General features: G+C 42.2%; 1 protein-coding gene across 4 annotated transcripts in view; it reads left to right on the top strand.

Moving 5' to 3' along the window:
• The window catches only part of LOC112224081 (conserved oligomeric Golgi complex subunit 7), a 46,078-nt gene that overhangs the window by 21,229 nt on the left and 2,220 nt on the right, over nucleotides 1–22,629 (top strand). For 3 of the 4 annotated variants that reach the window (XM_042305887.1, XM_024387376.1, XM_024387378.2), the window contains 14 exons: nucleotides 375–491; nucleotides 1,549–1,735; nucleotides 1,981–2,063; nucleotides 2,949–3,071; nucleotides 4,029–4,227; nucleotides 4,767–4,894; nucleotides 7,113–7,267; nucleotides 9,467–9,583; nucleotides 9,800–9,865; nucleotides 10,030–10,216; nucleotides 10,454–10,594; nucleotides 17,433–17,516; nucleotides 19,499–19,613; nucleotides 21,758–21,901. In XM_042305887.1, the coding sequence (XP_042161821.1) occupies nucleotides 375–491; nucleotides 1,549–1,735; nucleotides 1,981–2,063; nucleotides 2,949–3,071; nucleotides 4,029–4,227; nucleotides 4,767–4,894; nucleotides 7,113–7,267; nucleotides 9,467–9,583; nucleotides 9,800–9,865; nucleotides 10,030–10,216; nucleotides 10,454–10,594; nucleotides 17,433–17,516; nucleotides 19,499–19,613; nucleotides 21,758–21,901 (1,846 nt within the window). The remainder of the gene's footprint in view (nucleotides 1–374; nucleotides 492–1,548; nucleotides 1,736–1,980; nucleotides 2,064–2,948; nucleotides 3,072–4,028; nucleotides 4,228–4,766; nucleotides 4,895–7,112; nucleotides 7,268–9,466; nucleotides 9,584–9,799; nucleotides 9,866–10,029; nucleotides 10,217–10,453; nucleotides 10,595–17,432; nucleotides 17,517–19,498; nucleotides 19,614–21,757; nucleotides 21,902–22,629) is intronic. The other variant, XM_024387377.1, reaches the window with a different exon arrangement.

Consider the following 22,629-nt stretch of genomic DNA (forward strand, 5'->3'; position numbering starts at 1 on the left):
TGCAACATTATAATTGTTTGTGTGTTATTAGTTTAAGCAGACTGTGTTTGTCTATTGTTGTGACCAGAGAAAATGTTATGACCAATTTATGCAGAAATCCAAGTAATATAGTATTCTATAGTAGTATTCTAAAGGGTTCACATACTTTTCCTTCCCCCTGTATATTACACAGACAGACTGAGTGAAGTGACTTGTACTAAGCAAAGACCCATAACACAGATGCAGCACAGTCCGTTCATGGTCACATACACAGGCGCATACTACTCTACGATCTAGCACCTGGACAGGATATCATACTATCCAAATAGTACAACAAGCTCACAATGTGCCAAATATGAATTGTATGTTTACCTGTTCTTGATTCTGTGCTGCAGGTCTTGGTGGAGCTTGATCAGGTCAAGTCTCGCATGCACCTGGCTGCCGATGCGCTACGGGAAGCAGACAAATGGAGCACGCTCAGTGCAGACATTGAGGAGACCTTCAAGACACAGGTGGCGTCAATCTACCTCTAAAACGTTTGCGCTCCTATCCTGTGATATGGAACGCTGGCGATTCACTTTTTGTACAGATTTTATACATTTAGGATTCCAAATTATTTTATTGGGCACATTTTATTTATGACAATATTATTCTTGTTCTACAAAGAGCACTACACATCCTGCCTTTTTGGTGTTCTTTAATAGTATTGAGAGACCCAAAATTCTAACTCCTCAAAAGGCAGAACTACATATTTATGTTTGAGGTATAGAGTCAGGGTAGAGAGCCCACATTTATGGGAAGCCATAGGGTCTATTGATTTTAATTTCAAATAAAATAAAATGGTATTTGTCGCAATGTACCGAATAGTGGGTGTGGACTTGTGTCGGTATGCATGTGTTTGTGCTGTCGTGTGTGTTATGTGCGTGCGTATGTGAATGGAACTGGGTTTTGTGTCAGTGAAGTGTGTGTGTGTAAGGGACATCTGCTCTTTCCATGACATAGACTGACCAGGTGGATCCAGGTAAAAGCTATGATCCCTTATTGATGTCACTCGTTAAATCCACTTCAATCTGTGTAGATGAAGCAGAGGATATGGGTTAAATAAGGATTTTTAAGCCTTGAGGCAATTGAGACGTGGCTTGTGTATGTGTGCTGTTCACATGGTGAATGGGCAAGACAAAAGATTTAAGTGCCTTTGAATGAGGGAAGTGGTAGTAGGTGCCAGGCGCACCGGTTTGTGTCTCGAACTGCAATGCTGCTGGATTCTTCATGCTCAACAGTTTCCCGTGTGTATCAAGAATGGTCCACTACCCAAAGAACATCCAGCCAACTTGACACAACTGTGTGAAGCATTTGAGTCAACATGGGCCAGCATCCCTATGGAACGCTTTCCACACCTTGTAGAGTACATGCCCTGACAAATTGAGGCTGTTCTGATTCTGAGGGAGGGGGGAACGACACTATTAGTAAGGTGTTCTTAATGTTTTGTAGACTTTGTGTGATCTTGTGCGTGTGCTTAGTCATTTTGGTTCAACCAAACCTCCATTTTGTTTGAACCTAAACCTCCAGCGCTCCCTCGTTCTCCAGGATTTGACAGTGATCTCCTCTAAGCTCACCGCCATGCAGAACAGCCTAGGTATGCTGGTAGATACGCCAGACTTCTCTGAGAAATGTGTCTACCTGGAGGCTCTAAAGAACAGGTTGGAGGCCCTGGCCAGCCCACAGATAGTAGCCACCTTCAATTCCATGTCTGTAGGTAAGATACTGTTTTGTAAAGGATGGGATTGAGAGTTTGAATATTGAATCCGCTTTAGTTTAGACATCCGGTTCAGACCATGCCAAGGTCTATGGTTATTTTCATATACATTGGTCTCCTAAGTAATTGCTGATTAAACTCTTGCCTGAATACTGTTGAAATTAAGTGTTTGCCTTAACTTGAATCCAGTATTTATATTATTTCTAAACTCCTATTTCTCCTCTTCATGGTTTTCTTCCCTGTAGACCAAGCCAAGCTGTTTGTGAATGTCTTCACAGAGATAGACAGAATGCCACAGCTCCTTGCCTACTACTTCAAGTGTCATAAGGTATGTATTGCATGTATCACTGATTCATTTAATCAGCCCCCCCAAGACTTCTCAATGTTGTTGTTGTGATATCTGCGGCCAAAAATGCTTACTTTTACATCGGCTTTACAGATTTTTGTTTTGATCATGTTCATTTCATATAAATCAATTAATAAGTCGTATGTGCTCAGTTGTAGTATTTTAAGCTGAATAGTCTCCGTCTCTATGCTGCCTGCTGCATGATCTATTTTCTTGCGTGAACACATGATAGACAGTTCTGGAGCCGCTGAGCCGGAGGAGCGTAAATCAATCCATCCTTCGTTGCGGCCAGCAGTACAAACAAAACGAATAATGATTCTCGAGTCAGTAAAACGGGTCATTCAAAAATAATGAATAAATCGCAAGCTGCAATTCACTGTCAGAAATGTCTCTGGTATCAGTCATGGTGATCTGCCGCTGCTGTGGTGGCTGTTCGGACGTAGTTTTCACATGCTTTGCATGACTTTCTCTTGTGTTCCAACACAACGTTGCATGGAGTGCAAAACAATTTGCCCCCACTTTAGCTGTGACTTTTGTTGATAAATGAAATGGATTCCTGTTCATGTCAGTTCTGTCAGTCATAATCTGTCAGTTATCAGCTATCAGATTCACACACTGGCAGGGAAAAAAGTGAGGAGTGCTTTTGATTGGGCTGTTTTCTGCGCTAACAGTGGTCAAAATCGCAAACTCTTTTGATTGGACCTTTTATGCGGTAAAAGTGCGTGATTGGTCAAAACTACGAGCTCTTTCATATTTTGCACGGTTTGGTTGGTTTTTGCATGAATTATACGATTGCGTAATCCTGGAGGGACTGTAATTGCTAGGGTCTTACAGGGTTTATCTGTAGGAGTGTGTGTTTGTTTCCAGGGTCAGCTGGTGAGTGTGTGGCAGGATCTGTCTCAGAGTGAGCTGAGTCTGAACCAGCAGCTGGCTGAACTCTACGACACCCTACTCTCCACCTGGCACTCACAGCTACAGTGGAGCAGCCAGGTATACTCACACACACGCTGGCTCATACCGCAACGCGCACAACTAGGCATCTTTCACACACACGCTGGCTCATACCGCAACGCGCACAACTAGGCATCTTTCACACACACGCTGGCTCATACTGTAGGCATCTTTCACACACACGCACACACTAGGCATCTTTCACACACACACACACGCTGGCTCATACCGTAACGCACACAACTAGGCATCTTTCACACACAAGCTGGCTCATACCGTAACGCGCACAACTAGGCATCTTTCAACACACACGCTGGCTCACAACTAGGCATCTTTCACACACACACGCTGGCTCACAACTAGGCATCTTTCACACACACACACAAGCTGGCTCATACCGCACAACTAGGCATCTTTCACACACAAGCTGGCTCACTGTAACACAACTAGGCATCTTTCACACACACGCTGGCTCATACCTTAACGCGCACAACTAGGCATCTTTGGCTCATACCGTACGCACACAACTAGGCATCTTTCACACACAAGCTGGCTCATACTGTAACGCGCACAACTAGGCATCTTTCACACACCCTGGTTCATACCGTAAGGCGCACAACTAGGCATCTTTCACACACAAGCTGGCTCATACTGTAACGCGCACAACTAGGCATCTTTCACACACCCTGGTTCATACCGCAACGCGCACAACTAGGCATCTTTTTCACACTTCGTCTCACTGTAAAACACAGCTAAGTATCCTCGCACTAAGTACAGCAACATACACCCTAGGTATCCTCACACACTCATACCATAAATGACACACTATTTTCATAGCATAATTTCCGCTGGTAGGCTGTACAATAACACACATTTGCCTTTTGCTTTAAAGAACATGTCTGCAGAGCTTCAAGGATACACTATCTTCCACGTATATTTTGCATTCTACAGCCTAACCCCATGTCCCTGACTATCATCTGCCCTCTCCCCCACCAGGTATTTAAGAACCCGTACGAGGTGGTGACGGTGCTGCTGATCCAGACCCTGGGGGCCCTGGTGCCCTCCATCCCTGTGTGTCTGAGCACAGCCATGGAGCTCACCCCCCAGGAGCAGAGGATGGACACCTTGCTGGAGCTCCACCACACCGCTGCCACCTTCGGCAGGAGCCTGGAGCAAGCTATGCTGCCACACCTGGGTCTGTTCACCTGCTACCACTCCTATGTAGTTTTAGGCCTATCATTTGTATGTAATAGGGACAGTGCTTATTCATCAACAAGTCAGTCAATGCTGAGGTGTGAAATAGTGCTGGATTTAGCTAGACAGCTTATTTTCATCCTTAATCAGTTGTCAACAGTGAGAGTGATGATATAGATGTTAATATTGTATTGATATAAGACCTGGGTTAAATACATGTCAAATACTTGAAAGTATTTAAGGTGCCCTTGATTTGGCTTGACGTTTGCACTTTTGGGACTATTCCATAGGTAAGATAATTATAGTAGGGAAACTAAAGTAAATGCAGCTCAAGTATTTGCAAGATCTGCTCATTACATGTGTATAATGACTAATAAATTGTAGTGATGTATAAGGATGAATCCTGACTTTAGCTCCACCCACGAAATTCAAACTTTTCCTTAGGATTGATGTTAAAGGAGCGATTTGGGGGGGTAAGTTCAGTGCTCACTGTTCAGACCTCAAGGTACTGTAGACTTACGTTGTGGTTGTACCTCTCAGGTGAGAACAACTTGCTGAAGGTGAATGAGCTGGTCAGTTCCCTGTACGACCCCTACAAACCCTACCAGCTGCAGTATGGAGACCTGGAGAAGTCCCACCTCCTAATCCAGATCAGCGCCATGCCCCTGGTGAGAGACACACGTACAGTCAGGTCCAAAATAATTGGCACCCTTGATAAAGATGAGCAAAAAATACCTATAAAATAAATAATACAATTAATGAGATATATTGTATGCTCAAAACAATTTGAACATTTGTATTTTATACTGATACAATTGAAAAAAAATATATTTTGTTTAACAAGTAATATATTTTTTTCCTTCAAAAAGATGGGGATCAAATTATTGGCCCCCTTGTTTTCAATACCTCACCTTGGCAGGATAATGGCACTGAGCCTTTTTGTAAAATGTTTTATGAGATTGGAGAACCCATTGGGAGGAATCTTAGACATTTCCTCCATACAGAATCTTTCCAGATCCTTGATATCCTTCGTCTGCGCTTATGGACTGCCCTCTTCAATTCAAACCACACGTTTTTTTAATAGGGTTCAAGTCCGGAAATTGAGATGGCCATTGCGAACTGTTTATTTTGTAGTTAATTAAATATTTCTTTGTATTTTGTGCTTGAGGTTATTATCTTGCGGCCAAGTTTCAGCCTCCTGGCAGAGGCAACCAGGTTTTTATCTAAAATGTCCTGGTACTGGGTCAAGTTCATGATGCCGTTGACCTTAATAAGGGCCCCAGGTCCAGTGGATGCATAAAAGCCCCGTAACATCAAAGATTCACTACCATATTTTAGGCATCGCACTTGCAAAAAAATAAACAGTGGAACAGATTGGCTAGTGAAACGCACACTCGGCCCTCTGATTGGACTAGCAAGCTGCCAATCAGCACAGGTCGGGTGAGCTAGCGAACAGGGAGAGCTGATTTCCAGAAACATGCTTGTGACTCAAATAATGGTGACTTGGTCCCACCTAGGTTTTATGCAGTATTTATCAAGGGTGCCAATAATTTGGGACCTTACTGTACATACGAACATAGGGTTGGACGGTATCTACCGTATGCTATGGTATTTTGAAATACCCACGGTATGATTTTCAATACCGTAGAAACATATTTTCTTAACTGTTTTTTTTATTACATTACATTTTTTATTTAGACTTTAAGTAAATACCTGCAGTCAACTTGTGCATTAGGTTACAAGATAAAGAAGATTGCGTTCTTCATTTCACCTGTAACATAATTTTGCTGGTAATTTCCCAAAACAAATGTGTTTTTTACAGCTAGTGCACAACGAGAGTTACTGTGAAGCATGGTGGAGGTGATCAAGTTTACACACTAGTAAATGTTTCCCAGCTAGATACAGTATCTTATATTAATAAGTTAGATGTGCTTAATACTCTCCAGTTGTGTATTCTTTGCTAACTTGCTAGTTATCTCAGCAGAGAATCCCCTCCTGGATCAAGACCCTGGTGTTTAATATTTGCTTTGTGTGTGCAGCAAACTGCTTTTAGACTTTTGAGGTATTACTTTATGAGCTGAGTTGTCTGTCCTTGCAATGAATTAGTTTGCTTTCGCTCGTTAGCATTTAGCTAGCAACCGCAATTGGAATTTCAAATCAAATATTATTTGTCACATTTGCCGAATACAACCGGTATAGACCTTACCGTGAAATGCTTGCTTTCAAGCCCTTAACCAACAATCCAGTTTTTAAGAAAATAGAGTTAAGAAAATATTTACAAAATAAACAAAAGTAATTATATATATATATATATATATTTTTTTTTTAAACATAATAATGAGGCTATATACTGTGTGCAGGGGTACAGGTTAGTCAAGGTAATTTAGGAAGGGGTAAAGTGACTATTAAATAGCGAGTAGCAGCAGTGTAAAAACAAAGGGAGGGGGGGGTCAATGCAAATAATTGTTTAGCAGTCTTATGGCTTGGGGGTAGAAGCTGTTAAGGAGCCTTTTGGTCCTAGACTTGGCGCTCCAGGACAGCAGAGACAACAGTGTATGAGTTGGGGCCTAGTGTTCTTGCCATACCAGGCGGTGATGCATGTACTTGTTAGTGTTTTGTTTGCATTCTGATAATGTTCATTAGGATTTTTTTGTGTGTAGTGCTGGTAATACCATATACCCCGGTATGGTACAAGGGTGGTATGAAAATCTGGATACCGCCCAAACCTACACACACACACACCCCAACCCTGATACAATGGTAATTTCATATTTTAGTGTCATACCTGGGTAGGCAGGTGGAAAGGACCATGTGACCGTTTGACTGTGTACCTCTTTCCTTCTCTCTTCACTACACTTTCTCTCCTTATCACCCTCCCTCTTTCAGGAACGTGGGGAGGTGATAGACTGTGTGGAGGAGCTGAGTCACTCAGTGGGGAAGCTGTTTGGCCTGGCCAGTGTTGCTGTGGACCGCTGTGCCAAATTGACCGACGGCCTGGCCGTGTGTGGCCTCCTCAAGGCCCTCAAAGCCCTCTTCACCAAGTAATTACACAGCTACAAAGTACAAACACTTACAGTCCGAGTTATTGACACCTTGATAAAGATGAGTAATAATGACTGTATAACCAACAATTTAATTACTGAGCTTTTGTTGTATGCTTTAACAAATTCAGAAATGATTTCATACTAATACAATTGCTCAGTGAAAGATATTTTGTTTTACACTCATACACATGAGTTGAAAATGGCAGATTTGGACACTGATAAATGTCTAAATTATAAAGCAGTGGCTGTACAGTTGCATGCTATACATGACGACAGACATGCTCTGCACAGCGCTGTATGAATTGCCTTGTCAAAGCCTAACACTGTAAGATTGTATTTTAAAACTTAGCTAGTTATGTTGGCAGTATAATAAGCTTTCAAATCATACCCACCTGACCCAGATTGTGATTTATAATGGACCGTTTCTGGATTGCGTAAAGAACAACAGTAAGTGTGTGATGCAACTGGATCCTGGACTTCCTGTTGGGCTGCCCCCAGGTGGTAAGGGTGGACTGCCAGAGTCCAATGGCGGTGAGCTTTACACCACTCCTAGCGCATGGTGTTCTTAGGCTTGGCCCTGGAAACCCATTTCATGAAGCTACCGACAAACAGTTATTGTGCGGACATTGCTTTCAGAGGCAGTTTGGAACTCGGCAGTGAGTTGCAACTGAGGACAGACCATTTTTTTAAAGAGTTACACGCTTCAGCACTTGGCGCTCACGTTCTGTTAGCTTTGTGTCTGAGCCGTTGTTGCCACTTCTCAATAGCAACACTTACAGTTGAGCATGGCAGCTCTAGCAGGAAGGAAATTTGACCAACTGACTTGTTGGAAAGGTGGCATCCTATGGCGGTGCCACGTTGAAAGTCACGGAACTTTTCAGTAAGAATGTTCTACTGGAATTGTTTGTCTGTGGAGATTGCATGGCCATGTAGTGTATGTTATCAGATTAATCCCGGAACATATTCCAGTATGTGCTAACGAAACAGTCCGGGAGCTTAGCATCTGCTTCATTAGACCACTTCCTATTTGAGCGTGTCGTGGAAATGTTTACACACGGACACTCAAAGTCAATCTTAATGAATCATTGTTTATTGTCAGCGCGCTGGTGTTTTTATTAAAAATATATATTTTTATACAGATTCATTTAAATTGACTTACTGAAATCAGTTGCTGTCACTCAATTGTTCATGGATGATGTGTCTCCTCCTGGGCAGCTCACTGTAAGGGTCTGGTCGGGGCGGGTCCTCATCGTGTTTTGGTCAGACGGGAATTTCCCTCACACTTCATAAAATGCGCCACCGGTTTTCCTCACAGACCCCCACTGGAAAGCTCCCCCAGGCAGAATCAATCATGCTGTTCGTTGATGCCAAATTGTCGTGGAAATTCTTACACAGGGACACTCAGTCAATCTTAAATGAATCATTGTTTATTGTCAGCGAGCTGGAGAGGTTCCAACCAACTCAATGCACCATAGTACACATCAATCAGGAGCTCTCTGGGCAGTCCCAGCAGTTGTCTTATATACGGCTATACACAGACAGATTATATTTGCGAGATTTAGCATGATTCATTCATCATTACTGTTTTTGTTTCATTCATGTGACCGACCAATACTGTTTCATAACGTGACAGACCAACACCTCACAAGGCTTCTCCTCTCTAAGCTGAGACCTTGCAACTGAGATATATATTTAGTTTGTTCTCAAAACAAGGTCTGGGCATACTGCCAAATTGCAGCTACTGATAAGAAGAGGATTTGTTCAGTCAACCACTTGCATGAACACAGCAATTGTTTTATAGAACAGCACATGACTAGAACACAGAAATTAGTTTAAGAAAAGCACACATTTCCCTTACACTGGTACTTCCTGTTTTGAATTTTTGCTAGTCAGCAGGAATCAGGAGGGTAGAGTTATGGTCAAAGGGAGGGTGAGGGAGCGTATTGTATGCGTTTCTGTGTTTGGAGTAAAGGTGATCAATTGTATTAGTATGAAATAATATTATTCCCCCACAAAAATGTTTTGCATAGAATAACTCATTTATATTATTTGTTTTATTCAGTCATTATTGCTCGTCTTTATCAACTGTGTTAATAATTTCGGATCCCACTGTATATACTACATAGTAGATGTGAATATTCCTGTTAACTTTTGCCCATTGCCCTCACTTATGTGTCTTGGCCATATTTTCCACAGGTATGTGTCAGACTTCTCCACCACTCTGCAGTCAATCAGGAAGAAGTGCAGGTTGGAGGACACGCCCAGTGCTGCTCTGTTCCAAGAGGATTGGACAGCCTTCCAGAACTCTGTCAGGTTGGTTTTGTGCAAACCGAAACCAAGCTCTGCTGGCTCTGATATTTTCCTTTGCCCACTGTAATTTCAGAACGGTTCCAACAACCATGGTTAATGCGTAACCAGGCCAGTGCAGTACAGCTCGGCTGGGCTTGGCTCAGTAGTATGAAAAGGATATAGTTGTGCATGAACTGTATTTAACTTTTTTTTATTCCCTGTGTTTCCTCTGCATTGCAGAATCATGGCCACCTGTGGGGAGTTGCTGAGACAATGTGGTGCCTATGAGCAGCAGCTGTCAAACAAGTAAGACCAACACCATGACAATAGCTGAATTCCAAATCAACCCCCAGCCCCAGCCCCTACTCCGTAGCTACCTGACTCCCTGACTGATATCCATCCTTATAGGTTTACTAAAGTGCATTATATAGTACATGGGTCTCAACACACCTTACATTATGATCCTATAGGATCCTGGCCACGGCAGGGAAGTACCTGTCTGAGTCATACAGCCCTCTGAGCCTGGCGGGCATCCAGGAGGCCAGCTCCACGGAGAGGAAGACCAGTGGCAGGAACCCCTGGCAGGAGTACAACTACCTGCAGCGGGGCAACATGGCAGAGTACAACAGCCTGATGGAGGTCCTCTACTCCCTTAAGGTATGGATGGTGATGCTGACGGAAAATGGAGATGACTTGGCACTGTTAACTTTCATTTGTGTCTGCGTTTAGTTTTTTAGAATTGGGTACAATCAGGGAGAAAATATAGTATTGAGATGAATGACTTTGTCATTTTTGCTTCATTAAAGCCTTGTAATGCAATTAAGTGTGAGTATATTTTTAGGGAGTTAGGTCTGTTGTGCGGTCTGGCATGATCAAGTTGCCATTGCGTTGTAGGAGAAGGGGACAGGTAACTCCAGTCTTCTGGCTGAGCCCCGAGTGGCTCTGACCCGTCTCAACCAGCAGGCCAATCAGCTGGCTTTCGACTCGGTCTTCCTGCAGATCAAACATCAACTCTGCCTGGTCTCCACAATGGAGGTGAGTGTGTGTGCGTGTGTGTGTTTATTAAAGAATGACCAGTGGAATTTCTTTAGGGCCGATGCCAATCTTTGGGGGTCAAGGAGGCCGATGGCTGATATTCAATATCATTACATTTGAAAAAATGTTGGACAAATTTCCATGAGATGCATTAATGCATACATTTTTTTTAAATCAAACTATAAATGTGACTGTTTTTACCAATCTAACTACATAACAATATAATGGTAGTAATTGTATTTGAATGGTAAATCGCTTTATCAACTAGGTAAATTAAGATTGCATAGGACTATTCACAATACAGATGAATGCATATTCAATAGGAGTGTGTGCATGCATTGAGTTATTGAGCTTGTTTTGGCTGATCAGTGAAGTCTATGGTGCTACAGATGACAGACGATGTGTTTGCCTTCCACTTGGGGCTTATATTGGCCTACTGATCACTCCAGCATGTCACGCCTGTAGGGAAGGACATCATATATGCACTGCTGTTAGTTTGACAATATGAAATAACATCTATTCAATGCAAATGGGCCCAACGTAACGTCATGATTTGTGATCACGGATGCTTATGAGACTTTTTTATTTTCCGTGATTTGGAAAATATTTTTTTTCAGCTGTCTAAACAACTCCGCTGCCAGGACTACATTTTAAACAACTCAATTGGCTAGTTCAACTATGTCAACAAATGGGCGGGTTGTAACTTGTTTCTACTGCTACGATTGGATGGTGCGAGGCCTTAACTTCTCCTCACATCTCTCTCCATCACTCAATTCACTTTGTCCTGTTTACTGCTACTATGAGAACTAGCTCAATGGCCATGACATTTGCTACCAAGCCATAAATGTGTTTTAATATCTAACAAGGAGAGAGAGGGATGGCAAAAAATATATGTTTACAACAGGAGAATAGCCTATCTGGCTGGCATGAAAATAAACCACCGGAAAAAGTGTTCTCCATTCACTATTCAAGTGCATAGATAACATTGCCTCTGTTTCAATACAGGTGCATGATAATGGTCCATTCTAAATCTAAACGAATTTCACACATGCATATTATTTAGTAGTATATGTAAAGTCTAATGGGTGACAATAGTAGCCTATCACTTGTGAATGATGGCCAGCATAATAAACAATGCCTTTTTTTGCGACTTGTTTGAATCATAGTCGCACACCTCATGTTGCCTAGCCCATAGGCCTATATGTTTTAATAAGGTTTGTATCACAACTAAAGTGGCCAAATAACTTCTTAAAATTAAGCACATTAATCCGCTTTACAAGGGGTGTAGAGCCGAACATGCTGACCACATTTCTCACGACGCGTGCGTTGCAAAATAAATGTACACAGAGAGGACCTTGTGCATTTCAGGTAAAATAACAACCCAATGTTTATATCCTAGGACACATTAGCTATCAACAGCAAGCTAGCTAGCTAAATTGCCATAAATGTTTACTTATCGACCTGTTCCCAAATGAATATATTTGGTTCACAGTTCGTTTTGATATTACAACCTGCCTGTCCTGATCACGTCTGGTGTGGGGGGACAAAATCAACATGTGCATAATCCGCTCGCATCGCTAAATAAATGTACACATACATGTTATTCAATCATTGCACACACTCTGCTCGCGCGCGTCAACCAGCGTCTGTGTAGCCAGGTGCTAAAATAGAAATTGGTTCTATTTGTGACGCTTGACGTGCTGCAAGTCCCGCCTCTCCCATCTCCTCATTGGTTTGTAGGAGCATATAACCATGTAAGTGATTGAAAGGTGAACTGAGGTCCACACTCCAGTCCAGTTGGTAGTGATAATGCACCTTGAAGTTGGTAGCCAAGCGCCATATAAAGTCCAAAGAAGAAGGAGGAGAGATTACTAGAAACAAACTCGGTTTACCCTTTTATCTGTGGATTCATTGTCGGACTAGAGGACCTTGTGCATTTCAGGTAAAATAACAACTCAATGTTTGTATCCCAGGACAAATTAGCTCGCAACAGAAAGCTAGCTAGCTAAATTGCCACAAATGTTTAATGCTTTTCGACCTGTGATATAGTTGGTTCAGAGTTCGTTTTTATATTTGAACCTGCATGTCCTGATCACGTCTGGTATGGGTGGACAAAATCAACGTGCGCAGGGGCGGTCTGGTCTGCATGTAGCTGGCATATATAAGCAGCATGTGAGATTCAAGTTCGGGGAAGATTAATTTTCACCATTTAAAATGCACCTTTTAGAATAAAAGCATTACATGCATAATTGCATTTGCAGTCACTTTTGATAATGGTGTTTCCTACTAATGGAACATTGGCGCTTATAACCTACTGACTACCATGTGTGCACTGATGTACTTTTAATGTGAAGAAATAGCCTAATCAACATTTTAAGCTAAACATTCTGATCTGTTGTGTCAGCCACATTGCATAAAAAGTTTTTTGTGCTAGTGGTTGTATTAATTTGGGATCTATGTTTGGAATATTTAATTATTGCACAGAATAGAATAGGTCGACTTTTGTACTATGGAGGATAGTAGATTGACATAGGCTAGTGCTTTTGCTGTTTGTTAGGCCTACTCATCTTGTTGGCTGATGAAAAGTAAATGTGGGCAGTTCTTCCAATATTTATTATTTCACCTTTATTTAACCAGGTAGGCCAGTTGAGAACAAATTCTCATTTACAACTGCGACCTGGCCAAGATAAAGCAAAGCAGTGCAACAAAAAGCAACACAGAGTTACACATGGGATGAACAAAAGTACAGTCAATAACACAATATAAAAAATATATATACAGTGTGTGCAAATGGATTTAGGCGTTAAGGCAATAAATAGGCCATAGTAGCGATGTAATTACAATTTAGCAAATTAACACGAGTGATAGATGTGCAGATGATGTGCAAGAAGAGATACGGGTGTGCAAAAGAGCAAAAAAAGTAAATTAAAAACAATATGGGAATGATGTAAGTGTTGGATGGACTATTTACAGTTGGGCTGTGTACAGCTGCAGCTATTGGTAAGCTGCTCAGATAGCTGATGCTTAACATTAGTGAGGGAGTTAAGTCTCCTATTTGAGTGATTTTTGCAATTTGTTCAAGTCATTGGCAGCAGAGAACTGGAAGGAAAGGCGGCCAAATGAGGTGTTGGCTTTGGGGATGACCAGTGAGATATACCTGCTGGAGCGCATTCTACGGGTGGGTGTTGTTATGGTGACCAGTGAGCTGAGATAAGGCAGAGCTTTACCTAGCAAAGACTTATAGATTTAATTTAATTTTACCTTTATTTAACCAGGCAAGTCAGTTAAGAACAAATTCTTATTTTCAATGACGGCCTAGGAACAGTGGGTTAACTGCCTGTTCAGGGGCAGAACGACAGATTTGTACCTTGTCAGCTCGGGGGTTTGAACTTGCAACCTTCCAGTTACTAGTCCAACGCTCTAACCACTAGGCTACCCTGCCGCCCCATCCGAGGTGCATATCTTCAATATGCACCTCGGAATTGGATAAGGACACGTGCAGTTGCATCACGGATGTGTCTGTCTTAACTTGTAGCCTGTGAGAAAGACCCGACCAGTGACAGAGCCGAGACGATTCAGATTGCGCAGCACACTCATAGAGAAGGGCACAACGCAGAACTCCGGGCCACAAAAGGCATGGATTTTTTTAGGGTGTATTATAGCCACAAAGGGGATGCCGCAGTGAAATTCGAGGCATTATCAAGTGCTTGTCAAATTGTGAATGAGAGACTGATAAAGTGTGTACAGCCTGCGAAAAAAAAACTAAGCAGAGCTCATGCCTTTTCATGCAACTTTTTTTCAAATCCTCATTAGTCTCATCATGCAGCCTTACAATGTATTAAATCTCAAAACATATAGCCCAATGTTTGTAGAACAACTAAAGTTACATTAATAACTCTAAATAAGCATAAGCAGTACCTATTTCTTTTTAACCGCTCAACACCGAGTAGAGACACACGTGCGCCCTCCCTCCAATCGTTTGAAGAATTTCAAAAAATATTTTACTCGGCTTTGTTCATTTGAATTCTTCATACTATAAAATAATGCCACGGAATTATAAGCAAATCTTGTCTGCTAAATAAACTAGTATATCCGACAGCCATTTGGCATAGCCACATCAGGACCTAACATAAGCACAACTGAGTGTGCTTTTCTGTTCTTCTGAAATAGACTACATTTTCTTCATATCATGCTTCTTTAGACCTGTCTAAAATATATAATGTATTTATTTATTATGGTGTAGGCTATATTACATGGATTTATTTTTAAATGGCTTGTAGGCTATGTGTGGAAGCCAGGAGATGCTAAATGTGTTCGGCAGTTATTTGCTTGACAATCACCGGCTGACAATTTCGTGACCGCCACAGCCCTAAAAGTGCCAACTGCAAAATTTGTTAGGGGAGGAATAATGGTCTGGCGCTGTTTTTTCATGGTTCGGGCTAGGCCCCTTCGTTTCAGTGACGGGAAATCTTAATGCTACAGCATGACATTCGAGACAATTCTGTGCTTCCAACTTTGTGGCAACAGTTTGGGGGAAGGCTCTTTTTCAGCATGACAATGCCCCCATGCACAAAGCGAGGTCCATACAGAAAGTGTTTGTTGAGATCAATATGGAAGAACTTGACTGGCCTGCACAGATCCCTGACCTAAACCCCATGGAACACCTTTGGGATGAATTGGTACGCCGACTGCGAGCCAGGCCTAATCACCCAACATCAGTGCGTCAATAATGCTCTCATGGCTAACTGGACGCAAGTCACTGCAGCAGTGTTCCAACAGCTAGTGGAAAGGCATCCCAGAAGAGTGGAGGCTGTTGTTGCTGCAAAGGGGGGGGGGTGTGTAACTCCATATTAATGCCCATGATTTTGGAATGAGATGTTCAACCAGCAGGTGTCCACATAGCTATACTACTTTACCAAAACTATCTGCTTAGCTAGCTTGCTTATTGCATGCATTTCCGTGCACATCGACACAAGCCTTATTATTAGTGAAATAACTAAACTAATATTTGCAACAGGAGTTTGATTTTGGTCAATTCATCCATTTCTCAATACTGCATCTTTCTGTTGGAGAATGAGCTAGCTTACCGTTGCTGATTTTCCTTGGCATTGTGCAGTGCTTGTGGCTCAAGCAATGAGTGGTGGCTGGCATAGCAGCAGCAGCTTTGCTATGTAGAGGGACTATCGGCAAAGCTAGAATCGGCTCAGACGATTATTGGTCGTTCTCTAGTGTGTACTAATGTGCGCAACAGTGACAGTGTTTCTGTATGTAAACGTTTGGAAGAAAAAGTATGTGAACCCTTTAGAATGACTTGGATTTCTGCAGAAATTGGTCATAACATTTTATCTGATCTTCATCGAAGTCACAGCAATAGACAAACACAGTCTGCTTAAACTAATAACACACAAACAATTATAATTGTTCATGTCTTTATTGAACACACCGTGTAAACATTCACAGTGAAAAGTTGGAAAAGGTATGGGAACCCTTGGATTTAATAACAGGTTGACCCTCCTTTGGCAGCAATTGACCCTCCTTTGGCAGCAATAACCTCAACCAAATGTTTTCTGTAGTTGCAGATCAGACCTGCACAACGGTCAGGAGGAATTTTGGACCATTCCTCTTTACAAAACTGTTTCAGTTCCACAATATTCTTGGGATGTCTGGTGTGAACCGCTCGAAGTCATGCCACATCATCTCAATCAGGTTGAGGTCAGGACTGACTGGACCAGAAAATGTATTTTCTTCTGTTCAAGCCATTCTGTTGTTGAGTTACTTCTGTGTTTTGGGTCGTTGTCCTGTTGCATCACCCAACTTCTGTTGTGTTTCAATTGGCAGACAGCCTTACATTCTCCTGCAAAATGTTGTGATAAACTTGGCAATTCATTTTTCCATCGCAAGCTGTCTAGGCCCTGAGGCAGCAAAGCATCCCTAAACCATGGTGCTCCCTCCACCATAGTTTACATTTGGGATGAGGTTTTGATGTTGGTGTGTTGTGCCTTCTCCACACACAGTGTTCTGTGTACCTTCCAAACAACACAACTTTAGTTTCATCTATCCACAGAATATTTTGGAACATCCAGGTGCTCTTTTGCAAACTTCAGACTTGCCATGTTTGTTTGTTTTTTTGGACAGCAGTGTCTTCTTCCATGGTGTCCTCCCATGAACACCATTCTTGTGTAGTGTTTTACGTATTGTAGATTTGTCAACAGATGTTAGCTTGTTCCAGAGATTTCTGTACATCTTTAGCTGACACTCTAGGATTCTTCGTAACCTCATTGAGCAGTCATAGGGAGACCACTCCTAGGGAGAGTAGCAACAGTGCTGAAATTTCTCCATTTATGGACAATTTGTCTTACCATGAGCTGACTTTTAGAGATACTTTTAGTTACCCTTTCCAGCTTCATGCAAGGCAACCATTCTTAACCTTAGGTCTTCTGAGATCTTTTGTTCGAGGCGAGGCGTTCACATCAGGCAATGCTTCTTGTGAATAGCAAACTCAAATTTTGTGAGTGTTTTTTATGGGGCAGGGCAGCTCTAACCAACATCTCCAATCTCGTCTCATTGATTAGACTCCAGGTTAGTTGACTCCTGACTCCAATTATCTTTTGGAGAAATGATTAGCTTAGGGGTTCATTCCAACCTAAACTGTGTGTTTAAATGATGTATTCATTATAGTCAAGAAAAATACAATCATTTGTGTGTTATTAGTTTAAGCACACTGTTTGTCTATTGTTGTGACTTAGATGAAGATCAGATAAAATTTGTGCAGAACTCTAGGGTTCACATACTTTTTCTTGCCACTGTATGTTCCATATTGTACCATGGCTGTTATCAGAGCCGAGATGCAGGAGGTTTTGGAGAGAGCTATGCTGAAGACCTGCCTACCTTCAGCTTGTCCCCACAGGAGTACATCACCAATGTAAGTGTTTCCTGCTATGAGCTCAACATCTACAGGCTAATTCAAATCAAAGAGTAAAAATATTATGTTTTATATGTATTGTCATGACTCTCTAGCCTTTATGAGGATCACAGGTGCCAGATCAGCCTTGCACATGGCTGACAGATAGCTAGACCCCCCCCCCCCTCTCCCACAGGATAGTAGAGGGGGGAGTTGAGCCAGTTTTATGACTTAATAGCCAGTCATAAATAGTTGGCACAAACTCGCCCTCTGGCTCTCTAGTATGGGAAGGCAAAAATCTCTTTGTTCCAGAGACTTTTGCCACCAAAACCTTTTTTCTCCAAGAGAATGTACTTTGGAACAATATTCATAAGATATGAATATTAAGAATGGTCTGTGGGGATTTAAAGAATAATCCTGTCATGTTGCTTCTCCTTTTGTGATGTCATTAAAAACTATATAACGGAAATACTGTAATTGGGAAGTAAACACATTCTAGTTGTAAAGTTTCCATCCAATAGGCTGTTAATACAAAATGAAGAACGATAAAACTATTTTTGAGAAGATAGACATGTGATTTTAAACTTCTAATGAGATAATGGTTTTCATGTCCGTTGCACACTAAGCCATGCCCCTAATGAGGTCAGAAGAGCATGTCAGTGTGAATGAACCGCCTTTCCGACCAGAGTGATTAAAAGGACTCACTAAGAATTAACATATCAGACCAAAACATGCCGGGTTGCTGCTGACGTGTAAAGTGGTTGGGAGCCTGAACCTGAATAATCAACCTTGAGACCACTAGGAGACCAGCCTGACAGAGCGTGAGCTGCGTGTTACTAATGGTTAAAACTACAAGACCAGACCGTGTTGAGCGGTGGCTACACGGCTGAAAATGGTGAGACCCGTACATTGCAGGCTTACTACTGCCGTGTAAAGTGGTTGGGCGCTGTACCCTGAATAATCAACCATTGATACCAAAAGACGTGAGACGTTAGTCTACAAGATGAAATGGTGAGAATCTGGAGCTCTCAACTTCAACACTAGAAGAGAAGATAACCTCACCTAGGAGACCAGAAACATTCACAGTCTGCAGCTGTGCATGTAAAAGTGTTCCAAGAACTTTGACTAAAGACACAAGTTGGGAAGGAGAACCCCCACAGACCATTGGTACATCTGAAGTATCTGTCTAACATCCACTCCACTACCAGAGAAGCTCTACAAAGATGGACATTGTGACCTCTGGTGGACCACCATAGCCTTACATATAGCCATTACCCATAGACGGATTGATTGGTTTCAGTGGATAGATGACGATCAGGGACAGCTATGTGTAAATATATATTGCATTTCTAATCCAAATGAGCGGTGGTTAGGGTGCTAAGTATAAATATTTCCGTGAGTATAGCTTCCAAATGTATCCAAGTGTTGTACCCCTCCCTCTCCATATGTGTAACAAGTCGTCATATCTTGTCAGTCCACTAGGGACTTTTATCTCATGTAAGTGTGTATGTGTATTCTGTTATTTGGTTAGTTAATAAATAAATGATTAAATCAATGTGTAGTACTGGATATTCAGAAGGGCTAGGGTTCTTGCGGATCCAAGGATTATGCGCTGTTCAGAACGAGACTGATGTAATAATGATTAATAAGTGACTGTTATTGATGTAAAAGATATCTATACATTTTTAGTTTAAGTCAGGAGATAGTAACTCATTAAACAACTTTTCCCGTCGTTCCCCAAATTCCTCATGAGTTAATTGTTACATGATTAATTTAATCGAGTAACAATTAAACATAGTTAGTTGATACAATAAATAAGTAATCCGATTAATGATCGTCATGCCACGACAGTATTATGTAATACATAGCCTGTCTTTAGAAAACAATAGTGGGGTTTTCTATTGGAAATGTTTACAGTTAGTGTTACTATAGTACCATGAATGTTCAGGCTAGCAGACATGAGTGTGTTAAGGTGGCTAACTGCCTGTGTTTCTCCCTGACAGATAGGACAGTACATCATGTCTCTGCCGCTCCACTTGGAGCCCTTTGTGACGCAAGAGGACCCGGCACTGGAATTGGCTCTGCATGCAGGCAAACTTCCCTTCCCTCCTGAGCAAGGTGACTGTCTCTCCTCTTCTCTCCCCGCTCTCTTTCTGTCTCTCCCTCCATCTGTCTTTGAAATGTTGTTTTTTACATTGGATAAAAGTAGAAACTCAGAGCTACGAAATGGCAAATCATACACTGCATTTGAGGAACAATGGGGAAAGTCAAATCAAATGTATTTATATAGCCCTTCGTACATCAGCTGATATCTCAAAGTGCTGTACAGAAACCCAGCCCATCCCTAGAAAGGACGAAACCTAGAGAGGAACCAGGCTATGAGGGATGGCCAGTCCTCTTCTGGCTGTGCCGGGTGGAGATTATAACAGAACATGGCCAAGATGTTCAAATGTTCATATAATAATAATCACAGGCAGAACAGTTGAAACTGGAGCAGCAGCACGGCCAGGTGGACTGGGGACAGCAAGGAGTCATCATGCTAGGTAGTCCTGAGGCATGGTCCTAGTGCTCAGGTCCTCTGAGAGAGAGAAAGAAAGAGAGAATTAGAGAGAGCATACTTAAATTCACACAGGACACTGGACAGGACAGGAGAAATACTCCAGATATAACAAACTGACCCTAGCCCCCCGACACAAACTACTGCAGCATAAATACTGGAGGTTGAGACAGGAGGGGTCAGGAGACACTGTGGCCCCATCCGAGGACAACCCCGGACAGGGCCAAACAGGAAGGATATAACCCCACCCACTTTGCCAAAGCACAGCCCCCACACCACTAGAGGGATATCTTCAACCACCAACTTACCATCCCGAGACAAGGCCAAGTATAGCCCACGAAGATCTCTTCCACGGCACAACCCAAGGGGGGGCGCCAAGCCAGACAGGAAAATCACATCAGTGACTCAACCCACTCAAGTGACGCACCCCTCCCAGGGACGGCATGAAAGAGCACCAGTAAGCCAGTGACTCAGCCCCTGTAATAGGGTTAGAGGCAGAGAATCCAAGTGGAAAGAGGGGAACCGGCCAGGCAGAGACAGCAAGGGCGGTTCGTTGCTCCAGAGCCTTTCCGTTCACCTTCACACTCCTGGGCCAGACTACACTCAATCATATGACCCACTGAAGAGATGAGTCTTCAGTAAAGACTTAAAGGTTGAGACCGAGTTTGTGTCTCTGACATGGGTAGGCAGACCGTTCCATAAAAATGGAGCTCTATAGGAGAAAGCCCTGCCTCCAGCTGTTTGCTTAGAAATTCTAGGGACAATTAGGAGGCCTGCGTCTTGTGACGGTAGCGTACGTGTAGGTATGTACGGCAGGACCAAATCAGAGAGATGGGTAGGAGCAAGCCCATGTAATGCTTTGTAGGTTAGCAGTAAAACCTTGAAATCAGGAAAGTAACTCTTCTTTGAAAGTTGATCAACTTGTAAACTCACTTTTGAGAAAATGGCCTTTTTGAATGTTTTGGTATCTAGTGAAGAGTCTCTTCTTTGTCTACACCCATTCAGCATCGTTCACACCTTCTTAAGCTTTAGCCCCGCCCATCTTGTTTTGCTCTCGGAGCGTTCAGAGCGCACACTTGACGCTCTGGACGATTATTTGTTTACCTATGGATAACATATGAAAAGAGCCTAATCAGCTCCGCTGGCAACAATTTAATTCTGCTTTTTTGCAGACGTTTACTGACACCGGCCATATTCAACGGGTGCTGTACACATCACATAACGAGCCAGCCAGCTAATGTTAGCTATTGAAACAACAATGAACACAGTGCCAACAATGCCACACTGCTGGAAGCTAGCTGTTCAATGTCAGCAAACTAACATTAGGCTCTAACTAGAAAAGTAAACGGCTCTGGGATACGAATAATTAACGTCAGCTAGGGAGCCAGCCAGCCAACACTAGCTAGCTAACAGTACACTTCAGCTTGAAATAAAAACCACTTTCTGTCAAAATAGAAACGTATAACATCTGTAGCTAGCTATCTTACCTGTATACATCATCAATCATGATGGACGTGTCTCCCTGTCAGGAATGCCATACCACGGTTGCCCTTAGTTTGAATATGTAATCCGGAGACGGGTGTTTTCTCAATCTCTTTAGCTATCATACTCAAATTCCACTGATTTCAAAACTTGATCCTCCAGTAAGCATTTCACTGTAAACCTGTTGTATTCGACTCAAGTGACAAATAACATTTTATTTGAGGTGATGACCTTCCGGAGCTGGACAACACGGCAGACTACTGGCTGGGCTCTATCGCCAGGGCGACGATGCAGACGTACTGTGACGCTATCCTGCTCATCCCAGAGCTCACGGCCCACTCTACCAAACAGCTGGCCACCGACATTGGTACCTGACCACCATCACTTACCTACAAAATGTGCTTGATAGATCTAGACCTAGGGAACTATGTTGGACATGAAACATGTTTATAAGTCATTGCTTCCTGTGTGCCGTTTTGATTATCTGGAGTTGGTTGTTCAGAAAAAAATCTAAATCTACTGTGGGTTTTTATCTACAGACTCATAACATTTTCAGACGATTTAACATAAACCAAGAAGCAATACATACTTATACACACATTGGTTGTAAGTATGAAGTTATTTGTAACTACATTGATGTTGCTAGTAATATAGCATGGTCAAGTATTCCAAAGTCCTACTTGCCAAAGCATTTGCTTTGCTGGTACACTCTACATCTATTTGTAATCTCGGAAACTCACAACTAAAATGTTGCGTAATTGCATCGTATGCTCGATTAAGTTCAGGGGGGAGATGTTAGAGAAAGGTACAAATGTGACTTGTGAAGTCTCCACCCCCCCTTCAAGTCTATAGGATGTTCCCCCTCCCTTTCAGAAATTCGAAAGATGCGAGCTCCGGAAAAAAAATCTGCAAACCGTTCCTCGTTGTCGTCACATCCCACAATCATCTGTTGACAGACGCTACAATACCATTTATGTTATGTCTCCACAAGAGATGAATTGGTAAATATATAGTAGTAATGTAGTAATTAATAGGTAATAATATAGTGCCTTCAAAGTGGTCACACCTTTATTTTTTCCACATTTTGTTGTGTTA

This window comes from Oncorhynchus tshawytscha, linkage group LG25 (assembly GCF_018296145.1).
Source record: "Oncorhynchus tshawytscha isolate Ot180627B linkage group LG25, Otsh_v2.0, whole genome shotgun sequence".
In the NCBI taxonomy this organism is placed as follows: Eukaryota; Metazoa; Chordata; class Actinopteri; order Salmoniformes; family Salmonidae; genus Oncorhynchus; species Oncorhynchus tshawytscha.